The sequence below is a fragment of the Muntiacus reevesi genome, chromosome 6 (genome assembly GCF_963930625.1).
Source record: "Muntiacus reevesi chromosome 6, mMunRee1.1, whole genome shotgun sequence".
NCBI lineage: Eukaryota > Metazoa > Chordata > Mammalia > Artiodactyla > Cervidae > Muntiacus > Muntiacus reevesi.
The window spans coordinates 90,380,705-90,406,407 of NC_089254.1; the positions used below are offsets into that span (position 1 = coordinate 90,380,705).

Below are 25,703 nucleotides of genomic sequence, written 5' to 3' on the forward strand. Positions count from 1 at the left end.
TCACAGACAGAGGAAACAAATTTACAATTACCAAAGGGGAAGAGGGGGAGGGAGGCATAAATTAGGAGTATGGGATTAATAGATATGCATCACTATAGATCCCCTGGAGAAGGGAATGGTTATCCATTGCAGTACTCTAGCCTGGAGAATTTCAGGGACGGAGGCTAGTCTATAGGATCGCAAAGAGTTGGACACCATGGAATGACTAAAGGCTTCCTGGGTGGCTCAGTGGATAAAGACTCTGCCTGCAAAGCAGGAGATGTGGATTCAAGCCCTGGGTCGGGAAGATCCCCTGGAGGAAGGCATGGCAACCCACTCCAGGATTCTTGCTTGGAGAATCCCATGGACAGAGCAATCCCTGGTGGGCTATAGCCCATGGGGTCGCAAAGAGTCAGACACAACTGAGCAACTAAGCGTAAGCACCATTATATGAAAAATAAAGAACAAGGACCTCCTGTAAAAACACAGGGAACTACATTTAATTGATAACCTATAATGGAAAGAATCTGAAGCGTCCACTTGAAAATAACACAATATCGTAAATCAGCTATAGCTAAATAAAATTTGAAGGAAAAACAGCCATGTGATCGGAGACTCCATTTCACAGGGTGATGGGCAGAAGAACCTCGGAAGCTGCCAGGGTCAGGATCTAAGGGGCTTCAGGAAAGCCTGTTTTGACTTGAAGCCCAAAAGTGAAGGGCAGAGCCCCCGAAGGGTGGGGTGAGGAGCACCTGGGTGGGAACTAGGAAGGAAGGGACCTGACCATCAGAGATCCTTCTTAGCTAAGCACACCCTAACCACCCTCATCCAGGACCATGGTGTAAAACTAATCCCACAGAACCGGGGCCCTCGTCCTGAGTGGCCTTGCTGCAGTGGCTCAGTGGGAAAAGGTCACGGAGGAGAGAGCTCAGCCCAGCGAGGCCATGGCAGATGCACCAGTTTGGGAGGGGGCTGTTTCATCACACCTCACCTTGGGCTAGAGCTGAAGCCAATCAAAGAAATAAAACTAAAGTACGTCAGGCCCATCACTGACATGACATCTGAAATATTCAACCCTCACTGAGGAAGGCAGGAGGAAACAGAGGCCAGGAAACAGTCTGAAATCACAAGGCTGGTAAGCGACAATGTGCTCAGCTGCTCAGTCATGCCCAACTCTGTGACCCCACGAACTGCAGCCTGCCAGGCTCCTCTGTCCACAGAACCCCTCCAGACAAGAATACTGGAGTGGGTTGCCATTTTCTCCTGCAGGGAATCTTCCCGACCCAGAGAACCCCTGCATTGACAGGTGGATTCTTTACTACTGAGCCATTTGGGATTCAAGCTTCTGCCTTTGAAGCCTGGGGCATTATGCCAGGAGATTTCTATTTTTCTTCTCTTTGACTACAAGACAGTACTTCTCTCAAAGGACTTCTTTTGTGGAGACCAACCCTATAGAACAGATAAATGCAGAGCCTCACCAAGTGAATGGGATAGGAACTGGATCCCTCCAAACTGACCTAGTCTTAGATTTCCCCTCCAGGAGTGCACCCCAACCTCTTGGAGGGCCCTAAAAAAGTTCACAGAACCTCACCACTGGGTTTAAGTGTCACTGGCCTCTAGCTGCTATTCTCACAAGTGTCCATGGACCAAAGTCCTAAGAACGGTACCTCCCCCTGCCCTGCACTAGCCTTGCTGAGGTGGGAAGAGGAGCATGGGGCACAGAAACTCTTCTTTCCCATCCAGAGAAACGAGGGGGACAGGAGCCCCCCCATGCTTGCCCTGGCTGAGGCCCTGCGCATGGGAAGACTCCAAGGCACCTGGCTCACTGGTGCAGCTCGTGGCTGAGGGACTGCAGAGGGAGGGAGCTGGGTTTCCCTGAGCATCCCAAGGAGCTGATCCATCAATACGAAAAGGCTGGAGCCACAAAAAACAAGGACCACGCCAGACCTGGCTGAGCCAGAAGGTGGCAAAGCCTCAGGTCTTGGGGGCCAACTGCTTGTTTCACTTGTGCAGGTAGATGCAAAGTTGACCTTACTACAAGATGAGGACTGAGGGCAGAGAAAACCAGTGAGCAGGACTATGATACCATGTGCCAGGGACCTATTCCAATATCCATCATCCTTCACTTCTTCACAACAGAAGCACTGTTTGTTGTTTAGGCACATGTCTGCCTGAAATAAAGCTTGCTCCTCCCGTTTCCCTTGCAGCTACATGTGACCATAGGACCAGGTTTCATTCAACAAACTGCAACTGGATGGGGTGTGTGTGGTTTCTAGCAGAAGAGCTGCAGCCTTCTTGTTCTTTTCTCCTGACAACTGGAGCCTGAGTAGCCACCTTGGACCACAAGGCAGCTCGCCCTCCTGTCTCTGCATCCATTCCTCCACGGATGAGGCCAGCCTCCCTACTACCTGCCTCTCTTCTGGAGTCAGGTCAGGAGCCTCATAGCTGGAGAGCCAGAACTGGCAGACAAGATTTCAGGTTCTAACGCAGCTCACTCTGCCTCTTGCTCACTCACTCACTTAGCAAATATTTATTGAATACCTACTATGTGCCAGGTACTATTGTGGGTGCTAAGGCTATAGCACTAACCAGCAGAAGTCCCTGCCCTGTGGAACTCAGGGGAAAGACAAAGAAATGCATGCCCACCAGGAGATACGGAGAAAAGTCTCAGGGGAGAAGGGATGGGGGTGTGGAGGCCCGAAAGCTTCTCTGAGAAGGTGGCACTGCAGTGGAGAGCAGAAGGAAATGGCAGATGAGGCAGGTGGACATTGGGAATAAGAGCTGCTTATGTGATCTACTGTGGCCCTTGGTGCCTGGGGCCTCCACTTTCCATCTCTGGAATAATCTGTGCGATAGAGGCTGTCCATAGGCAAGTTCTGTGGCCCTGGCTGGAAACTCTCACTCCAGTCAGCAGGATCCAAGCAGATTAGCACAGGAATCAGACCAGATGGAGATGGAGGGATCCCTCGGACAGAGCTCCATGAATTTCTGCTGCAAAGAGGGCATGGCTTCAACCCCACCTTGCCTACGTTCAGTTGAAGAATTACAAAGTGTCCTGGCCTTCCCACTGTCCCTTCCATGCTGACCTGAGCTGGAAGGTTAGAGGTCAGACAACTGTGGGCTCCCAGGTCAGCCCATGCATCTCCAGGGGTCCAGCTCTGAGAGGTCCTCTGCACCCCAAGCCGGAGCTGCATGGCCAGCCCCACGTGGACGTTCCTCCACACTCTCTCCCCCCTGGGCTGAGGCCCACAGCCTTCCGGCCATGACAATCGGCGGACAGGGTGCCACCCTGCGCCCCGGCCCTAGGGAAGTTGGAGGTGGCTGACCCGAGGGGGGTAAGGCTACAAAGGAAGAGAGGGTGGTGGTGGTGCGTGCCAGGGCAAGGGGCGGGGACGGTGGGAGGATGGGTGGCTGGGAGGCCAAGAGGCTGGGGATCTGTGCCGGCTGTGGGAGTGGGCCAGGCAGCGCCTGTATGAGAGCACAGGGAGGGGGCGTGTGGGGAGGGGGGATGTGGGGAGGGGGTGAGTGGGGAGGGGGAGTGTGGGGAGCGGGAGTGTGGGGAGGGGGCACGTGGGATGGGGGCAGGTGGGGAGGGGGCGCATGGGGAGGGGGCGTGTGGGGAGGGGGTGTGTGGGGAGGGAGCATGTGGGGAGGGGGCGTGTGGGAAGGGGGAGTGTGGGGAGGGAGCATGTGGGGAGGGGGAGTGTGGGAAGGGGGAGTGTGGGGAGGGGGCACGTGGGATGGGGGCAGGTGGGGAGGGGGTGAATGGGGAGGGGGCAGGTGGGATGGGGCAGGTGGGGAGGGGGTGAATGGGGAGGGGGCAGGTGGGATGGGGGCGCGTGGGGAGGGGACGCGTGGGGAGGGGGCATGTGGGGAGGTGGAGCGTGGGGAGGGGGAGTGTGGGGAGGGGGCATGTGGGCAGGAGGCGTGTGGGGAGGGGGCGCGTGGGGAGAGGGCACATGGGGTGGGGGCAGGTGGGGAGGGGCGCGTGGGGAGGGGGCAGGTGGGATAGGGGCACGTAGGGAGGGGGCGTGTAGGGAGGGGGCACGTGGGGAGGGGGGGCGTGGGGAGGGGCGGGTGAGGAGGGGGCAGGTGGGGAGGGGCCGCTCCTGAATCTGTAGATGCTGCTGCATTTGTGCACTAGTCCTCGAACAATCACTTCTCACCTGCTCTTTGTTCTGGATTCTGACTCCATGCTGCGGATACCAGAGGCGCCCAGGCAATGGGAGACAAGACACGCAGTCACAACGCATGGGGCCAGCGCTGTGACAGGGGAGCCTAACTCCTGAGTGACAAAGTGGCTCCAAGCCTCAGTTTACCTGGCCAGCAGAGGGGTGGGGAGAGAGCCTGGGCACCCAGCAGAGATGTCACCACCAACCACGTGGCCCTGTCTTCACAGGGTCGGAGGGAGTTTCTCCGATGCCCAGGGAAGAATGAGCCCTGAGGTTGAGCCCATTTACTAGTGGCTGTGGCTGCAGACACGCACATGCACACACGTCCCCAAGAAGCTACCAGCGGGAGTCCCAGAGAACTTAAGTAAGTTCATCCCCTGATTTCCAGAAGGCTCCCTGCTCTAGAATTATGTGTTCTCTGATTTTCTGGGTTATTCAGAAGTACTGTGGAAACCACCCTTTGTCCACTGAATTCTATTTTGAACAGCCCGCAGGCTGCTTACTTGAAGGTATCTTATGGACTACACTGTTGCAAATAGGAGGCTCCTTACCATGCATCTTTTGTGTAGATTTTCTTGAAGGCTTTCCCTCCTGAGAATACCTACAGCTGTGAATACCTACTGGCGTGGCCTGAAGAGTGGAGATCCTCTGCCACCCGATGTTCTAACAGCCCCACAAAGCGGACAGGACACAGGACAAGCAGAGACCCACACCACTACACGGGGACGGGATGAACAGGACGCGGACACCCCGCCGAGCCCCCTGCCCTGCATCCCACACGGCGGGCAGGGCTAGGAAGCAAGCATAGAGCTGAGGGCAGCCTCCTCTCAATCTGATGAAGTCTCTAGGCAGGCTTGGGCTCGGACGGCTGGGCAGGGAGTGGGCAGAGGGTGGTCACTCTCCTCCAGGGACGTGGGAGGCTGTCCGCTCCGGCTCGAGCTTGTACTCAGCAGACCTGCAGAGGACCCCCGGGGGTGTGAAGAAGCCGGCCCTTCCTGGGGTAAGGGTCATCTACATTCCGACGCCCCTCCCAAAAAGTGCCCAGCACTGTCTGGAGGGTTCCTTTCACTTCCCTTAAGAGCTGAGTGGTCCTCACAGCAGCCACCTGGCTGGTCTGTATTCCCAAGCCTGGAAGTCCCGAACCTCTGCGGTTGCTTCCACCGGCTCTGGCTGCTGCAGAAAGAGCCTGAAGGCCAGCATCACCACCAGGGTTCGAGCTGGCTTCATGCCTCCCCCTTCCGGACAGCCTGAAAAGCCAGGGGCTGGGGCCAGTTCCCCAGTCCAAATAACAATTCCTAAGCTCAGTGCCCGGTGCTGCACTGGGCCCCAAGAGAGGGATGAACATGCTACCGGCTCTGCCCTGAGGGGCTCCCCAAGTGGGGGAGGAGACGCCCTCACAGACCCTGGAACAGGACTGGGTTCCCTCTAGGAAAGCTCAGCAGAGGCGATACCCGAGGACTGACGGGGTTAATGCTCCAGCCCTCCCCACCCAGGGGATTCGCCCCAGGTGGAATTCCCTTCCTTTATGGGCTTCCAAAGCTGGGGCAGAGATATCAAAACCCTACAGCAGGACCCTTTCTTCTCCCTCCAAATCATGAGAAAAAAAAAGCAAAGGTGGGGCTGCCTCTCCCCCCACCTCTGTGCCCTGCCTTCTCTAGGTCCGGGGCGACCCCCAGAGGGCCCTCCTGGGCTCGCCAAGCCCCCCACTCTGTCCCTCCCCGATGGCCACACCCTGCAGCTCTGGCCAAGCGGCCGCCTGGTGTCCCTGGGAGTCTTCCCTCAACCTCCCCAGCCCTCCGCTCCTCCCTCTCAGCCTGCTGGAACCAGTCTCCTCCCAGTACCGCCCCCACCTGGTCTAGCTCACTCCTGCCTCAAAGCCCAAACAGCACCTCACTGGAACACTGGCTTCCCCAACCCCACCCCATGGAATGTTCTTTCTGGGCTCTGAAAGTTCACCTCCTCCCCAAAGCCTCCCTGCAGCTCACTGACCCCCTCACCCCAAGAAGCCCCCATATCCCATCCCCAGCTTCTGATCTGTGTCTTCGCTACACCCAGCAATTCATTCTGCCTCGGGCCACCCTAGGAAGGATCTCCCACCCGCTGCTGACCCTTTTATTTAAAAATCCCTGTATAGGACTTCCCTGGTGGTTCAGTGGTTAAGACTGTGCTCCCAATGCAGACAGCACTGGTTTGATCCCAGGTTAGGGAACTAAAGTCCTGCATGTCGCATGGGGTGGCCAAAAAAATAATTAATTAGTTAAAAAATAAAATAAAATTCCTTTATAACCCCTGCCTCACTTTGCCCAAATCACCCCTTCCCAAATCCTGCCACTTCTCCACACATGCTGCCCTTTCAAAACCACACCACGTGGCACTTTAAGCTTCAGTTTTTTTATGACTGCTTAGCAATGGACACCCACAAACATTAGCAGAATCCTGATGCTGGGGGCAGAGGATGTACGGTTTATTAATCATAATAGCCAGGAGTTTTTGAGTTCTGACGGTGAGTTGGGCACAATGGCAAACTCATTAATATGTTATCTCTCATTTTCAGAACAACCTGCAAGACGGAGATTTTTTTTTTTTTTTAAGACGGAGATTTGTTGTTATTTTTTACAGACTCAAAGAGGTTCACTATCTGGTCTTCGGTCATATAAGCCTGTCTGATCCAAAGTTCCAGTGTTTTTAGCCACCTCTAGCTGCCTTTCCCTTGCCTAAGATTCATCCATCGAATGACATAATCAGACCCTTAAGACAGTGCTCAGTCAACCTGTCCTTTCGGCAAAAGCCCAGAAATGTCACAGTGACACTGGATGTTCCCCAGCTCTTTCATTCTATCTTACAGATGTGGAAACAGGTTGAGAGGAACAATTTGCCGTATGGTTCAACCAAGTGAACATCAAACCAGAAAAGGGTCTAATGGGTTGTCGGCATCGGGTCGGATGCTGCTGATGCTGCGTGACCCACCCACAATAGAAGGTAAGCTCCCAGAGCCCTGTCGGATATAATTCATTTGTTCTACTTGAAACCTTGCTTAGAACTAAAATCACAGGATTTCAGCAGTTTGGGGGTTCACCCTCCCAGATGACTGCAACTCAGCCAGCCATACCTTCAGAAGAGCAGAGAGCGAGCAGTCCTTACTGGGTCCCTATGGCATGCCCAGTCATGTCCAACTCTTTGCGACCCCATGGATTATAGCCCGCCAGGCTCCTCTGTCCATGGGATTCTCCAGGCAAGAATACTGGAGTGAGTTGCCATTCCCTTTTCCAGGGGATCTTCCTAACTCTGCCACAGCCACTAAACACCAAGCCTGCACCCTTCAGCCTTCTCTGGTCTCAACATAGCAAATAATACTATTAATAGTGACAGTCCCGTGCCAGCTAACACTCTTCAAAGCACTTCCCATTATCACTGCATACCGTAGTAGCATTTTAGGAACTGGAGACCTGGGCTCAGAAAGTCCAGGTGATTTGCTGGTGGGAGAGGAAGCAAGGTTATGGTTCCTCTTTTCTTTACCACAGATGGAGTTCCTACCATACTCCATGCCCCATGCTAGGCTTGCGGAGGGCTTCTTGAAAGAGACAGGGTTTCTGGGTAGTGCACAGGTACCAAGGAAGACAGTCCCAGCCTCGAAGCCAGTAAGGAGTTGAGCTTGGAGCTCTTCCCATTATTTTATGGGTGGCTCCAGACAGAATGGCCTCTTAGGACAGAGGAACAGAGGTCTCATCCCACAGCCTCCACCTTCTCCTTCAAGCTCAGCCTCCTGAAGCTCAGAGGCACTGGGAACTACCCCCGCCTTCCTGACACAGCCCATCTCCCTTCTGGATGGTGCTAAGAGGCTTCTAGCAGAAAGGGTGAGTGTCGGGTCCACACTGAGGTCCACCCACCTGAGGGCAGGGCTGAGGAGAGACGCCCCACTCCTGCATCTTCTCAACCCTGCAGGTTGTGCAAATCTGCGGTGACTGCCATCCTCAGAGCTGTCCTGACTGCTCCTCACACTGGAATCCCTCCTCCAGGCGTCACCCCTTCACTTCACCCACTCACTCTTTTCAGGCCAGGCTGTGGAGTCTCAGGGCCGCTGCCTGGAGGATGCCCAGACCCACTTGCTGCTTGAGCGCCAGCCCCTTCCCACAAGCAAAGTTCCCTGTGACGAAGAAAATAGACTGCACTGCCATGCCAACCCACCCTTCCCCTGAGACTTTAGTCCCAAAGGCAGCTCCTACCAAGAAGAAGGTCCCCTCTCTGTCTCGACTCACCACAGTCCTCCTGACTGTAGAATGGAAACAGGGCTCTTTCTCCCTGCAGACACCTGCTAAGGTGGGCAAGAAAGAAATGCTTCTCTCTCCTGGGGCTGAGACTCCTAGCTGTTCCTAGGGACTCTGGGACAGTACCTGTCCCACCAGATTTTCACCTTTAGAAGAAATAGGGGAGATGTTTCTATGGCACAGTCCAAGCCCGTTTCATGAGAGAGAAATTCTTTTCTCTACAAAGCGCTGGGAGGAACTCTCACCTTCCTGGCCATGCACAGAGAAGGGGGTTGTTCCCTTGGTGCCCTGGAGGCAGGGGCCCCACTCAGGTGAGTCTGGGATTGTGGAAAATCCACTTATTCCCTTTCCACCTGCCCCAGCACAGGTTCAAGCGAGCTGAGTGAGCACACGAAGTTCGAAAAAGCCACTCGGCAGAACGCGAAACACATGGCCTCAAAGGCCGTTACTGGAGGTTTGTCACCTGCTTCGGGGACTTCCTCATAAGCTCCCAGCCTGCCGCTCTGCCTGGAATTAACGGCGACACAATACCGTCCCTTATCGGCTCCAACGCGGAGAAAAAAGTGGCCAGACGCTGGGGGTCCAGCGGAAGCGTGGAGGTTCGCGGTGTCCCAAGTCCCGACTCTAGGACCGCGAGCCCACTCAGCGCCGGCGCGCCCGTTTGCCCGAACAGAACCCATCGCAACTCCACCCGCGTGGAGACCCGGACGACCCACGCTCGGATCCCGGCACCTGCGGCATCTCCGGGAGTGGGAAGGGGCCTGGCTGGTGCAAGGTCAGGGCTCCGCGTGCGGCCCCGGCTAGGAGTGCGCGCAGGGGCTGCTCCGGGGTCCCGCCACGAGGCAGGGCGCGTTTCCCAGCAGCGGGCCTGGCCGGGGGCGCACCGGCACCAGGGGACTCCCGGCGGAGCCCGAGCCACCATCACTCACCATTACCGAAGAGCGGCAGCGGCTGCAGCAGCAAAAGCGCCGAGAGCACCAGCGCGGAGCGCATCGTGTCCTAGGCGCCGGCGCGGAGCAGGTGGCTGCGGGCTTGGCCAAGGGTCCGGACGGCGGGAGCGTGTGGGCGCCTCTCCGCGAGGCCTGGCGGTGGCTCCGACGGCCGGGCGGTGGCCCGAGCGTCCCGAGTCGCGCCCCGGTGGCCCCTCCTCGCGGCCGCTGCGGCAGAGCCGGCCGAGGCGCCGAGCCAGGCGGCAGAGGAGCGGCAGGCGGCTGCGTCGCGGGCGGTGTCTGCGCGGCTGCGGCCCGGCCGGCGGCTGCGGCGACTCCGGTCCCGTCCGCGCCGGCCCCCGCCCCCTCCCCTCCCCTTCCCCAGGAGCGCGCGGGCGGGGCGGCGCTGGGCGGAGAACAATGAGCCTAGGAGGAAACTCCGCCCTAGCGCGCGGCGGGCGGGGGAGCGCGGCCGGCTCCCGGCTCCCGGCTCCCGGCTCCCGGCTCCCGGCTCCCGGCTCCCGGCTCCGGGCTCCCGGCTCCCGGCTCCGGGCTCCTGGCGGGCTGCTCGGGGCGGAGGGGAGGGGGGATGTGAGCGTGAGCGCCGGAAGGCGCGGTAGCCGGGGCGATTCCCGGCACCAGACCGCCCCCGGCCCTCTGGCCGCCCGCCCGCCCGGGAGCGCAGGTGTCTCGCGCGATACTTTTGAGACGGGTCTGGCGGGGTCCCCCCAACACTGCCGAGTTCCTCTTTGCTCAGATCCAGAGCTAGAAGGCCCCCAAGGCTGTGTGTTCTCCAAGAGCGCTCCAGGCCTCCCGGCTGCAGAGCGTTTTGTTGCAAAGCCTGAGGAGCGCGTCTCCTACCTGCTAGGTGCAACTCACTTGCGGGCGGGTCAGCATCGCGCATGGTTTATGAGCAGGTCTGCGCTATAGGGTTTGCACCATAGGGTCTGCACCCAGCAATCTAGATTAATTAGTTGCTCAGCTTTTCTAAACCGACCTCACTTGTGAATGGAGGTGATGGGAAAGGAAAAGCAAAACAAGACAAAATATTGAAGGATTAATCATATGTGCCACTTGGTGTTCTAAGGGCTTTACATATATTAAGTCATTTATTCTTCGCAATAGCGATGTTTTCAGCTTCGTTTTGTAGGTATGGAATTGACTGAAAAAGGCTTAAGAAACTTGCTGGAGATCACAGAACTGGTAATTGTCAGGTCTGCTTCTGAAAGCAGTTTGGAGAAAATACTTTGCTCAGTATTATTATTGTTCTTACTCTTGCTCCATTAAGAACAACAATGAAAATTTAGGGCTTCAATTTAAAACTGACTTGAGCTCAAAACCTAGCTATGCCCATCTATTAGCTGTAAAACCCTGGGCACGTTATTCCATGTACCTGAGCTCTTTCCATCTGTAAAACAGGGATAACACCACCTAGCCCAGAGGGTTCCTATGAGACTTAGATAAAATGCAGGGAGAGTGCTTAGCACAGGGCCAGGAACATAAGTCTGCAGGAATGAAGAGGCCCCGCTCCCAGTACTGGAAGGAGAAATTTGCAGACCTTGGGTACCGGTGGGAATTGAATTCCATAGACCGAGTAAATCCGGTGAAAGAAGAAAGACCTCCCCCTCGGTTAGGTGGTTTTTGTTTTCAAAATCTGTTTGAATGATGTAGATCCTGGAATCCCCTGCGGAGGAGGCTCACGGGTGGCTCCGGGGCTGGGTTTGGGGGAAGGGGAAAGATGATTAACTGGGGGATAGTGGGTAGGGGGGTGCGCTAGGATTTGGCTCAAGCGACTTCTGGGTTGATAAATGGTGTCTTTCTGCCAGATGGGTCCGGGGTGGGAAAGAAGGGGTGTCCCCAGAGCCCAGCGCCGTGCCAGGACCCAGCCCAGTGGACTCCTCGAGCCCCTCGAGGGGGCTACATGCTTACGCTGCCCTAAAGGCACAGGATCTTTGGAGTAGAGAAGGAGGCGCAGGCACCCTGGCTAGGGTTTTCTGGGGCAGCAGGCTAGGGCTTGGGAATGGCTGGCCTGCCTGTTTTCTTTAGGAAGTTTCTGCAGGATCATTCTGGCCCCGTTTTCCATGCCGCATATGGAAAAGACAGAGTGTGTTCCCTACGAATACTGTGGGGGTGTGTGTGTGTGTGTGACTATCTTTGATATTTTTTAGTACTGTTCCCTTAATATCTGTGCCAACAAAAGTCTTGTTTCTCTTTCTGAAACCAAGCAGTGTGTTTAAAAAGTTGGGATTTAAAATTTTGTGTATTGTGTGCTCTCTGATTCAAAACAGTAATTTTGCACTCAATTGGTGGCTCCAAAAATCTAGAAAAGAGCATGTTAACTCTAATGCTCACAAAGGGAGAGTGTACACTTCAAATTCACATGATGTGGGATTGGTCCTATTACCATGCAAAATTAAAATGAAAGCAGACATCTCCGGCATAGGAAAGGGACAGCTCTTTGTAGCCAGAGACTTGGCAAAATCAGAAGCACCCTGGACCGTCCCCAGTAGCCAGCAGCAGCGGGTCCTCCCCTCACCTTATGCAGATGGGGTTTCCAGGAATGAGGCTGGCCAGGCAGGGACATCACCGGTGGTCAGTGAACAAAACTGCTCCAGGCTTGTGGCCTGTGCCCTGGCCCCCTTTAAGATAGCACTTCCACTATCCTAGTTCACTGGCTCTGAAAGTCAAAACTCAAAGGACTTTAAAAAAAATTTTTTTTAATTTATTTTTATATATTTTTTGGCCATGCTAGGTCTTCGTTGCTGTGAAGGCTTTTCTCTGGTTGTGATGAGTGGGGCAAGGGGCACTACTCTCAAGCTGTTGAAGGACAGAGTGTGTTCCCTATAAATACGATGGGATGTGTGTGCAGGCTTCTCATTGCGGTGGCTTCTCTAATTGCAGAGCATGGGCTCTAGGAACACGGTCTTCAGTAGCTGCCGCAGGTGGGCTCCGTAGTTGCAGCTTCCAGAGCACAGGCTCGAAGGTTGTGGTGCACAGGCTTAGTTGTTCCACGGCATGTGGGATCGTCCTGAACCAGAGATCGAACCTATGTCTCTTGCATTGGCAGGCAGATTCTTTACCACTGAACCACCGGGAAAGCGCTTTTAGATGCTAGTCCATCATCCTTCTGAGATTTATTACATTTTCGTTATATGTAGCATGCATTAGCTCCCCTAGGAGACTTTCAACTGTTTTTCTTTTTTGCTTTAGACAATTATATTTATTAACATATTATTTTGAAATAATTTTAGGCTAAGAGAGTTACAAGGAAAGTACAAGAGTTCCTGAATATTCTTTACATTGCTTCCTTTAAGATTAGTGTCTAAAGAAAACATGGCACAATGACAAAAAAAAAAAATATTAACATCAGTTCAATACTATTTACTAATTAAGACCTCAATCAAATTTTGTAACCTTTTTTTTTTTTAATGTACTTTCTCTGGCACAGGAAGTTATCCGGGATCCCACATTTCATCTAGCTTTCCTGTCCAATTTCTTCTCCAGTTTATGAGGGTTCCTCAGTCTTTTTCATTTATGACATTGACAGATGCTTTCAGCTTCTTAATGTGGGTTATCTCTTATTCACCCACTTCCTCAGATCACCCGGAATAGCACATCACATCATAAATATAGATACAAACACAGATATAGATACTGAAAGCAAACTTGAATGCCAACTGGTAGGAATTACATAGAAATCTATGCACAGGTTGAAAATGGTTTTTCCCATGGTCCCTGTCAGTCAAAGTTAGCTGTTATAATACTTGGCCTCACATTTAATTTAATAATCCTGCTGACCTCATCCGTAAATGCAGGTTTGATAAAGTTCTCCTGACCCTCATCCTAAAAACTTTCATCTCCAACCACAACATCTGCATCTAGGGTTAGGACAAAGCCTCCAGCCATCACACCCACCAATAAAAAATAAGAGCACACACATCCATCCTGGGGCCACATCACTGTTCATAAGGTGTCAAGGATGCTCTTACTTTGGCTTTCTAATCCCTGACCTCTCAGTTCCCTGGGGGCCCAGGCTGGAATTTCATTCATCTTGGAATCTCAGTGCCCAGTCCAGTGGTCCCCACCCCCAAGAAGGTGCTTGATACCCAAATGCTGAATAGATAGGGACGTGCTTGGATTTCATCTCTGAAGCTGGGCTTTATCTCTGACTGCTAAGTTTTGTGATTCTATGAATATCAGCTGAGGTTCAAACTGGGCACCTCTTCCAAATCATACATTTACCTATTAGTATTCAATAGCATTACACTGGCAGCATCGAATGCCAGGCTCTGTGCTCAGCTAAGAATGACAGTGTGGATAGAATAGCCTTGGCCCTCCTGGGGGAGAAGCAACACCTGTACACAAACATAGCTGAGGTGTTGTAGAGGCTATAACAAGTGTCATGAGCAGGCATGTGGGAAGCAGAGAGCAGGACAAACTCAGCGTCGCCTGGGGAGGTCAGGAATGGCTTGTGAGGAGGGAATAGGGTCTTGGAGAAGGAGTAGGACTTCACCAGGAGAAGAACAAAAAGCAAAGCACTTTGGACAGGTGGAGCAATGGGTGAAAGTGAAGAGGGGCCTGTAGGCCAGTGTTTTGCCTTAAGTAGAGTTCAGGGTGTGCGGTCAGGGATGGAAAATGAGACTGGAGAGGTGGGTGGGATGAGATTCTTAGACAATGGAGAATCCCCAAAGGGTCAGAAGTTGGAGGAGACAGGACCAACTTGCCAGTGAGCGAGATCACTCTAGCTGCCGTGGGCAGAAGGCTCGGGGGCAGATTCGAGACTGGAGGTGAGCACAGGGCTTTGGGAGGCTAAGGCACTTAATCCTGCAGGGCCTGAGCTCAGACAGTGGTGGTGGGAACGATGAGGAGGGGCTGTAGGCAGCTCCTTGGCCTCTTTGCTGTTTGTTCGTCCCTATTTTCCTTAGACCTTAATCATAAAGATGAGCTCCTTAGGCAACATTTACTTTAGCTCCTGATTTCTGCTTTTCTAAATATCCACAACGCCTTACCTAAACTGTTGATTCCTTTTCTAGATTAGAAGGAATAAGAATGAAGAATTAAATAGTTAAAGAATGACTCACTCTCTACCCTCAGCATCTGCTTAGTAAATCTGCAGGTGGACCATGAGGGTAAGAGAATATTCAGTTGCAGGCAGATCCCCAGAGCCAGACAGAGTCCCAGGGAAGATGGGGAGAGGTCAACAGGCCTGCACACAATGGAAAGATGATGGCGAATCTGACCTCCTGCCTTAATAATTAACTGAGATTGTTTCTCCCTTTTGCCCTTTAAAAATTGTCATGGCTGTGTAGAATCTTTGGAGCCAGGCCCTGCATACAAGTCCACTTTTTCTCCAGATTGCTGGCTTTTCTGAATAAAGCATCTATCTTCTCTTTGAAGCTTGCTCCTCCATTTATTGGCTGTTGAAGGGCAAGCAGTCAAACCTATGTTCAGTTACAGGGCCTGATGCATGAGGTATTTGGAGAGCAGAATTGATAGGACTTGGTGACTGGTTGAATGTGGACGTGTTATGTGTGATATCTTGAGGGCATGGAGCCATGGAAGGAGTCTAGGCTCACTTGGGTTACTGCGTGAATTATCCAAGTGCCAAGGTTTAATGTCCCTAACTGAGGTGGAGAACATAGCAGCAAGTTTGGGAATAGAAAAAGAAGAATCCTATTTTGAATGTGTTGACTCTGAAGACTCCTGAGGCACTCAGGGGCCATGTCTAGAAGTTATATCTGTGACACTGAAGCTCCATCTGTGACACTGAGGTCAGGACAGGAAAGAGATTGGAGAGCCATCGGTGTGCAGGCAGGGGTGGAGACATGGCAGTGGATATTACCCTGGGAGGCTCTGCTGTGAGAAGAAGCTGGAGGTAGAGCCTTTCAACTTTCATGGAATAGGCTGAGGAAGTGGAGATGGGGGATTGGGGTCACACATAGTCAGACACGACTGAAGCAACTTAGCAGCAGCAGCAGGGGTTAACCAAGAGAGAAGGGTGCCATGGAAACAGAGAAAAGTGGATATTGTAGTAATAAGATGGTCTAGTGTCACCTGCTGCAAAAACTGAAACTTACGGATTGGATCTGGCAATGAGAGAGTCACTGGGAATCTCATCTAGAGTGATCCGAACTGACTTGCAGTCACTTAGGGAAGTATATGGAAATGAGGAAACAGAGGCAGAGAGGTTGAGTGCGGGAAGAGGGAAAATGTGGGGTTGAGGGAAAGGTTTGTTTGTATTTGAGTGTTCGATGTATTAAAATTGAAGAGGCGCCCGTGATTGTGAGCCAAGAGGAAGAAGCCAGTTCAAGGGAAGAAGTTCCAGGAGATGGGAGGTGAAGCAGAGATGGAAGGAGTGATCTCAGGCAAAGAAGCTTCATTGCTGAAGGTGTGGGATTGGCAGATGAGAAATGGCCTTGGAGTGAGTCAGCGGCAATTCGAATCTTTGTTCTGTGATTTAATAGCTCTGTGACCTTGGGCTTTTACTTAACCTCTCTGAGCCTGAGCCTCTTTTTTCTATAACATAAATAATAACATGAATCTTGCAGAATCACCGTGAGACTGTGAGGGAGTATTTCCACTCAATAAACGGAGGGTCGTATTCTTGGGTCAACAAAAGAACTGCTCCACTTTGCACCTCTCTTGGGAGGAGCAGGGGCAACAGGGCAATTGCTCAACAGTCAACAGCAGCTCATGCTGCTCCTCAGCAGACAGTTCCCCTCTCAGAAGCCCTCATTCTGGGTCAGAAAAGTGGGTCCTGCCCCAGAATGACAGGTTTTCCCACTGTGGTTGCCTCTAGGCAGGCCAGGCTGCAGGCTGCAAAATCAGGCTTTCTTGTTATCCTCCAGTTGCTAAGTCATGTCCCACTCTTTGCAACCCCATGAACTGCAGCACACCAGGTTCCTCACTTCTAGGCCTTTGGCTAAGATCAAGTGTTGTACCCCATTTGATGGATAAGGAAACTGAGGTGTTCATGGAAATGAAGTAGCTGACCTAAGATCACACAGGTGTTGAGTAGTGGAAGCAGGATTCAGATCCAGCAGCCTGACTCCTAAAATCATTATACTTTTCAGAGAATGAAAACATACATGAATGAAAAGTGATATTTATTGTACTAAAATCTTGCCTGACATGTCTCATAAATATGATGAAGATGAAATATCTGCTCCTAGGAGCAATCTAAAACATACAATGCGGGTGTAGCAGGCAACTGGTGTTTTTCTCAATTCAGGAAATGACTGGTTCACCACAAGACCCTTCCTATACTTGTTAAAACCCACACTCCCTGTATCCCCAAAGAAGGATAAAACTCAAACTCAAATAAAAATTGGCATAGATTTAGCCTGACAGTTTTCTGTTACTGATACCTCAGGATACAGTATACAAGAGCTGTAAACCATGCCTGTGTTTAAATTAAACACGTGCAAGGACTTTTCATTTAATCTCCAGACTCTTCACATCTCAGGGTTTCTTGCTCCATCTGCAAAAGTCAGAATTGCTGTAGCACCCCCAGTGTATTTTTTTTACCCCCAGTGTTTTTGTATCACTGTTCCCCTTTCTCATACCCATGGATCTTCCAAACTGCCTTAACTGGTTGGTATTTGTTAAAGTTTTTTATTCACTCTTCCTTGATTCATAAAATCTAGGATTATCCAACCCCATTATCACTTCTGCTCTTGGGGGATACACTCCATCTGGGGGGACTTAGGTCTTGGGGAAAGGTATCTCACCCAGGTATCCTTCTTCCTTGCTACAGAGGTGAGTGAAACTATGGAGACAGAGCTGCAGGCCCACAAAGATAAACAAGCTGGATGAACAACAGCTACGGGACAGGGCTGGGATGTAGCTCTGAAGGTTCCCATGACCTCATCAACCTCTGAAGCATTGTTTTTCCCCTGTCACCAGGGCATTCTGGTAACACTTACACACTCGGAGTGCACAGCTGAGGTGGCAGGGTCTGCCTCTGCGCAGCAGGGAGACAATGCAGAGCTCTGCTCAAACTGGAAAGAATCCTGACATTTTATCCCAGGTTCAAAGAATCCCAGCGCTTAAGGAGTTCTCTCCCAACTCCTCTTCCTTCATAGCAGGGATGGCTCGTGCTTTTCTTGTTTATTTCTCTGTGTGCAGTTTTGGGCTTCCTGACTACACACAAGGCCGTGACCCTCTCTCTCCATGACCCCTCTTATATCCCAGGGCCTAGCATGGTGTCTGGCCATGGTAGGTGCTCAATGAAGACTCGTTGGATAAACAAATAAAATTCCAGAGATAAGTTGAAAAAAACACACCAGAAAGTTGTATTTCTGTTCTTTGTTTTATCATCAACTAGCTCATGATATCAGGGAAATCTCTGATCAGAAAGTGTTAGTTTCTTTATCTACAAAATGGGGAGAATGTATCAGCCCTAACTCTTTTTCAGAGAGGTTTTAAAGCAGCTGGGGAGGCAAAAATTTTTGAGGTTTGAAAAATATATCACTCTTTGTAGCTATTACTCATTATTATTTATTTAATCAATCTCTTTCAGACTTTGCACAGGTTGATGTGGCAAATCATTTGAACTCTAGGAATGAACACTCCATGTCATATGATGGAGCGCCTCAAGATTGTTTTAAACCCTGGAACCCTTAGGGGAGCAATTTAGACTTGCGCTTTCTGTGCTGTTTTTACTGGAGCCCTGGGTCCACCTCTTAGACCCAGAAATAGTGACAGGTGTAGAAGGGTGAGAGTCAAAACCCAGAGGTTTGTCGCTCTGTCCCAAGGTAGGACTCCACCTAGTTAAGCGTTACTTAACTCATGTCTGACTCTTACTCATGTCTGACTCTTTACGACCCTATGGACTGTAGCCCGCCAGGCTCCTCTGTCCATGGGATTCTCCAGACAAGAATACTGGAGTGGGTAGCCATTCCCTTCTCCAGGGGATCTTCCCATCCCAGGGACTGAACCTGGGTCTCCTGCATTGCAGGCAGATTCTTAGTCATCTGAACTGCTGGTTCCTAGTTCCTTCTGAAGTTTGTGTTCCTGAGTTTCTCTCCCTTGTGGTGCTTTATTCGTGTCAACATTGAGCTTTTGCTTAACTATGATAAACGGTGGCACCTGAGTCGGTCCCATCCGCTCCCCTACCTCTGCCCTGGCTTTTGAGGGAGGATGTCATTTTATACCCACTGTCGGCTCCCCAGCCCTAGAAGAGCCTCCACCAAAGTTTGCTCATTGAAAAAATGATGAACACTAAGATGGTGGCTTCTGTCTCAAGTAATTCTGGGGACCAGGGTGAGCATCACACTTAGCTGGGATCCTGGAAGATAAAGAATGAGTGAAAGTGATAATCCTAGACTTTTAGAAGTTTCTAATGGAAATCCTGTGTGCCTCCCTGAAAAACATAGTTTATAGTTGTAGGAAGAGACGCGTCAGCAAGGACAAAAATGATTATTTAGCTATCGATTCTGGGCATAGAGGCACTTAAAACATTTTTTGGAATAGGTAACAATCCACATGTTTCAGAAAGTCCAAATGGAATATAGTGATTTCTCCCTTCACCCTCTCCCCCAGCCACTCATAATCCTCCCCACAGAACAACCAATGCTATTCCTTTCTTTTGTATTCTTCCAGAGATTATTTTATGCGTGTGCAAGAAAAAATAATCTGTTTGGGCTATAATATATGTTACATATATATGCGTATATGCAATAAGCATATATTAGCTATAAAATTATGTCAGCTATCTATCTATATATCACAACTAAAATATGTAACAGATACAAAATATATATTATATATGCTTTTTTATGTGTTGACCTTGCCTGTGGATCCGTGCTGAGTCACTTTAGTCATGTTGACTCTTTGTGACCCTATGGACTATCGCCCGCCAGGCTCCTCTGTCCATGGGGTTCTCCAGGCAAGAATACTGAAGTGGTTGCCATTTCCTCCTCCAGGGGATCTGCCCGACTCAGGGATCAAATCCGTGTCTCTTATGTGTCCTTCATTGACAGACGGGTTCTTTACCACCAGTGCCACTGAGACCTTACTTGGGATATTCAATAATATATCAGGCCATCAATTAAAATCCAACATTTCCTAAGCCCACCATGAGCACAGACTGTGAAAGAAACTGGACCTCACGATGAATATAACAGAAATCTTGAATCCTGCTCAAAAAGAGCTACCACTTGGGATGGGTTTGAGATGCATCGTGTTTCAGTTAATTCAGCCTGTACCCAGAGACAGCCTGGGTTGGAGAGTGGGGGATAGGGAAGTAAGTTGGAGGGGGGGGCAGTGAACTTAAGTTTTAAAAGAGAATTATTACTTTTATTACTTTTCTCTATTCTCTGTCCCTGGAAACTAACTGTTCAATGAGTCATTGTAAAGCAGATCCCATTTTCTCCATAAAATAATGCTGCAGTTGGAGGTTACACTCTGAAATAAAGACTTGGCCTCAAAAAGCACGAATATGACTGGAGAGGTCATAAGAGCCAAGAACCATAAACCTTTATAATCACTTAAAATAATAAAATTGTGCTCCAAAGCTTTTTACAGATGTACATAATTATACCAATCATATTAATAACACAAAGGGCCACAGTGAACCATAAAAAGTACAGGCAGCACATAAAAAAGACAGCATTGCTGCCTCCTAAATTTTCTCTAGGACTGATATATTGCTTATGGTAAGTATTAATTAAAAGATTAATTAACAATATTTCTCCCTGTCCTTCAAAGAATTTTTTTAAAAGGCTTTTTGAGACTAATTTGGAGCTACTTTGAGATAATAATTTGGAGGCATTTTTTGATTTAATAATTTAATAAATTTTAAGAGACCTTTTAGGCATCCAGAGCTCATTAAAAACTTATCCAAGAAAGTTTGAACCATTGCCTAATTCTCCCAATACATTTTCTTTGATGGGGACAGAGATGTTCAAAATCACTCCTTTGATCTTAACATTGCCTTTAAAATGGCAGCAGCTCATTCAGACAGCAAAAATTTCTGAGCACAAACTTTGCACTAGACACTGAGGATTAAAAAGAAAAAGGAATAAGGCGTGATGTCCACCTGGAAGAACTCATAATGGACAGACCAGCTATTATTAACATCAACAGCTACATTTTTGAAGGTTTAGTATACACCATGGCAAGTTTAGCCACCCATTATTAGCTCATTTAATCTCTGTGTTAGAAGGAAGATAATTTTTAAATTTGTTTGAGAGAGGAGGAAGCAGTTTAAGCTTACCCAGGTGTTATGGGTTGAATTGTGTTCCCGCCCGCCAAAAAAATGTTGAAGTCCTAACCCCCAGTATCTGAAAAGCAACCTTCTTTGGAAATAGGGTGGTTGTAGATGTAATTAAGCTAAAATAAGTTCACACTGGAATGGGATGGGCCCTTGATCCCACATAGTTGGTGAACTTTTAAGAGGAGGAGAGAGACAAAGAGGAGAGAACCAGGTGAAGATAGATACGTGGGAGAAGACATGTGAAGACAGGGCAGAGATTGGAGTCATGTGACTACCAGCCAAGGAAGGCCACGGTTACCAGCCATGACCAGAAGCTAGTTGAGAGGCAGGGACAGGTTTTCCCCAGAATCTGCAGAAAGAATCCACATTACCAACACCCTGATTTCAGACTTCTGGGCTCCAGAACTGTGAGACAGTACTTACATTTCTGGGATTTAAGCCACCCAGTCTGTGTCCTTTACTAGAGCAGCCCTGGGAAATCCCTGGAGGGTAAGTGATAAAGAATTCGCCTGCCAATGCAGGAGACATGGGTTCGATCCCTGGGTCGGGAAGATCCCCTGGAGAAGGAAATGGCTATCTACTCCAGTATTCTTGCCTGCAAAATCCCATGGACAGAGAAACCTGGCAAGCTACATACAGTCCACGAGGTCGCGTAGGACATGACTGAGCGACTAAACAACAACAGAGGAAATGAATATCCCACACCACACAGCTGTTGGGGTGGGACCAGGCTGGGTCTGCCTCCAAGCTCACTCTCTTCGTGTCACCTTGAGGAGTGGGAGAAGTGTCCAGCAGAGGGGACAAATCTCCTCGGAGGACAGGGAGGAGCAGTCACCTCTGCCTGCAGGTGGGAGCTTCTCAGAGGAGGGAAATTTTGAATGGGATCTCACAGTTAAGGAGGAGATCCCCAGGGCCACAAGGTTGGGGTGGAAGGGTGTACTGAGTAGAAGGATCAGCTGGTGAGAGGTAAGAAGTATGTTGCTGGTGGAGATGGTGACAGTTTTTGCCCTAAAAAGGAAGGATTACTTGTAAAGTGAGGACTCTGAAGCTGAAACCCCAAGACTTTGATATGAAGAGCCGACTCACTGGAAAAGACCCTGATGCTGGGAAAGATTGAAGGCAGGAGGAGAAGGGGACGACAGAGGATGCGATGGTTGGATGGCATCACCAACTTGATGTATATGAGTTTGAACAAACTCTGGGAGATGGTGAAGGACAGGGAAGCCTGGCGTGCTGCAATCCATGGGGTTGCAAAGAGTCAGACATGATTGAGTGACTGAACAACAACAGTCCCCATTTCTTTCCACCCCACTGCCTCACGTCCTTTTCAAAGTGAAGCCAAGGTCCCTTTCCAGCGCCTGCTCCAGCCCCATGGGCCTTCCTTCCAGACTCACTCTTCTGCTCTTGGAGCCTCTGTCCTTACCATCCCCATGGTTGATCCGTCTGGTCCCCAGTGGCCCAGGTCTCCACCCTGAACACCACCTCCTCAGAGAAGCCTCAGAGGCATCACCCTCTGCCTCCTGGAGCTTCCTCGTCATCAAGCTCATTTTTTTTTTAATCATCTCATTATCATTTGTATTCTGTGTGTTTTCTGCCTCCGCATCCCCAATTTAGATTTAAATTCTGTGTGAGCAGAGACCCCACTCGATCTGTCCCCAGAATAGAGGGCTGGGTCTGGGACAAAGGAATGCCTTCTACAAAGAATTGTCAAGTGAACGTAGGGAGAACTTTCTAGCAGTGAAAGCAATTTAAAAGGTCAAATGGATGGTCCCAGGAGGGCCTATCTGTCTGAAAGGGATTCAACAGAGGTACTACAGGTGGGTTTGCAGGCATGGAAGGCAACTGTAAAATAGAGATTCTGACTGGGCTCTGCCAATAGCCAGACTGTGTCTGCACCAGGACCTAGGTCTAGAAGAGAGAGGCCTTGACACCCATGAGAGCCCAGGAGCTTCCTGGCAGGAAACATCCTAGGGAAGAATAGAATCATGCACGTCACTCAGGTTCTAGAACAACAGGCCAGGCCAGAGAGGTTTCAGTTCTTTTTTTTTTTTTTTAATTAAAAAACTTTGTGTGTGTGTTATGTAGACCATTTTTAAAGTCTTTCTTGAATTTGTTACATTTTTGTTTCTGTTTAATGTTTCAGTTTTTGGGCCATGAAGCAGGTGGGAATTTAGCTCCCTGAGCAGGGATCAAATCCACATCCCCCACATTGGAAGGCAAGGTCTTAACCACCCATCCCGAGAAGTTTCAACTCCAAGGCCAGCAAATACCTGTTTCCAAGCTCCCATACAGAGGGGGCTGAATCACAAAGAAAATAAAACCAAAAAGAGACACTAGGCACCGAGAGAGCAGGAAGCGTGAGTGGCCCAGGCTGCGATGGCCAGAGGTTCCATCAGGGCAGAGAGCAGGTCTGCAGGCAGCAGCATCAGCAGCATGGAGAAGCAGCCGTCATGGCAGGAGCCTGGAGGGCTGCCGCACCGCGGGGGAGCTTGAGCTGGAGTGGGCGTGGCCTGCCCCTCTCCTGATTATTAGCACAGAGGTGCCATCCGGGCCTGCACCAGGGCAGGTGGGCACGACCTCGGTGGCCAGACTGGAGAGCTGTGTTCTTCCATGGCACGCTCCCGAGTGATAGGCTGGGACTGAGGGGGGCAGGGCCCAGGGAGCAGGGAGACAGGAAAATACTGGCCAGTTTATAGTCTCTGTGGCCCATTTTTGCCCCTGAACTGGTTGTGTCTGAGAAAACAGGGTAGCCAATGTTCCTTAGATTATTAAATTATTCCGCCTTTGCCTTCAGTGTCGCAAGCACTTCCTGACGCTTCCTTGCTGCGCTGTCAAAATACTTCACACTTCAGTGATGAGCCAGAAGGAAAATCAATAGAACTAGAGCTTCGAGGGATTTCTCCCTGACTTGATAAGATGGACAGCTTGCCTGTCCCTTCCTGTCCCAGGGGAGAAGGGGCTGGTTGACTAAGTCCCTACCTGCCAGGAACCGTGTTCTATTTGGAGAGGTTAAGACAATAAATAAGGCACACACATATACATACATATCCCTCAAGACCGCATGAACACTTCAGAGTTCATCTGTCTTCACCTATCTTCATCTCCATTGATGGGGTTGGGGGGGGGGGGGCAGTGTGTGGTGTGGGTGAAGTCGTTTTTGCCAGGGACTGAGGTCAGGGCACAAAAACCCTAATCTGCTTGTTTAGAGAGAGCTGTGACATTAAAGGGCCCTTTCAGAGAAAATGATTATGGAGTGTTTGTTCCTTCTGTGACAGGTGCAGGCTTAGATGTACATACTTTATATAAATGAAGTCGCTTAATTCCTATGACAATGGTTAAATGGATAAGGGGACCTTGATGCCTAAAGAGGTGGCCCCATAGCCTAGCAGGACCAAAGCAGGGGCAGTGAGGTCCAGAGGACACATGTCACACGTTCCATGTTTTTTTTCATCACTGAGTCCTCAGGGTCTATCTCAGTGCCCAGAGCATGGTAGATGTTCAGTAACTATCTGCGGAGTGAATGAAAACAAGACAACCCACCATAATATTAGCATTTACTTTGTAAGAGCATCTCCACATGCTCAGCTCACGTCTATCCTCACATTTACCTTGTGAGGGTGGATGGGGGCAGGAATTCTCCTCCATGCTGTTATTCTTGTCATTGTCATCATTCTCCTTTTGCAGAGAACAGAATTGACCAGGAGATCAGAGAGTTTTATTTTCCCTGAGATGAGAAGAGTTCAAAGTCCTGCCCAAGTCTTCTAATCTTTGGCTCCCAAATCCTGGGTTCTTCCTCGGGCTGAATCCACCAGAAACAACCTTATTCCAGTGGGGAAGCTTTTGTCTTCCTTAGCATCTTGTACTCCCTCCCTCCCGTCTCCTCCTCCCCTCCCTCTCTATGCAAATAAAACTGTCTTCCTGCCCTTAGAAGTAGGTGACCCCCAGCTCCAGCTCTCAACATCCCTACCACCCCTCCAGCTAAGAAGGTTGGATGCACTAGGAAAAGCCCCGGGCTTCCAGATTAATCTTGCAAAACCGCTGGGCTGTGGCTGGTCTCGGTTAAGCCGCCACGTGCAGGGGATACTGCCTCAGGATTGGAGGGTTGACTAAGTGAACTATGGCATGGAAAAGTGCTCTGTGCATTTTGAAATCTATGCAGATGTTCATTATTATCCCTTTTAGAGCTCTGCCTCCCTAGAGCTTCTCCATGTAACCTCTAGAAATATCCAGAGTTTCCAAATCTCACTCTGAGGAGGGGAAACATAATCAGTGCCTTGTCCCCTTCCTTCTGGGGGAATAATGGACAGGGCTCCACATAAGAGGAAGAAGGAGGTCATGAAGAATCGAAGGGATGCGCTGTTTTGTGGGAAGTAGTAGGAGGAGCAGGATTTTGTCAAACAGGTCTGCCGGGTGAGTTCATACCCCACACCTTAGCTCAAAAATAAACTTGGATGAGGCTGACTCTAGGTGAATTCTGAGTGGAAGGGGAGGTTATCTGGTTCAATAAAAATTTATTAAACTTCTACTATGTTCCCTGAAGCCACCATAGGAATATATGGAAAAGCACTGTTCCAGGTTTCACCTTTCTGATAACTTCATCCCTCTGCAACAGAGTCAAGAAAGGAAAAAAAAAAAAAATCATTTATTAGTCAGAAATATGTCATAAAGGATACATATAAATCCATGACTTTGTGTATTTACTCTGAGCCTGTTAACTCTTCATGTGCACATAATTCTAGCAGTTTAGGAAGTCAGAAACCTAAAAAAAAAAATCACAAACTTGAAAGAGTGGTGTGTCTATAAACAGCAGTCTAAAATTAACCTTTAGGCTATCTTTTAAAAAAAAATTAACCAGGTATACCAGAAAGCAATCTACCAGAAACTGTTATGACATGTCAGCTGTGATATCTTGTGTGGGTCAAAGGGCCTTAGGTACCTCAATAGCTTTTGTATTGACATCACTGTATGACCACGTGGTCCAAAACAAACGAACCACAGAACATGAGAATTAAGATCAACGCTTGGTGTCATCAGGCTAACTCTGAGAGCCAGGGAGGTGAAGAAACTTGCTGAAGTTTGCACAGCTAGCCAGGCAGGGTGAGAAATGGCATGAAGGTGAGTCCTTTCTCCTTGGCCCAGG

At 50.0% G+C, this 25,703-nt stretch overlaps 1 protein-coding gene across 1 annotated transcript in view; it reads right to left on the minus strand.

Moving 5' to 3' along the window:
* Nucleotides 1-9,682, minus strand: part of PODXL (podocalyxin like) — a 50,907-nt gene extending 41,225 nt beyond the window's left edge. The window contains exon 1 of the mRNA XM_065938897.1: nucleotides 9,346-9,682. Within this exon, the coding sequence (XP_065794969.1) occupies nucleotides 9,346-9,409 (64 nt within the window). The 5' untranslated portion in view covers nucleotides 9,410-9,682. The remainder of the gene's footprint in view (nucleotides 1-9,345) is intronic.
* Nucleotides 9,683-25,703: the final 16,021 nt, after the last annotated feature.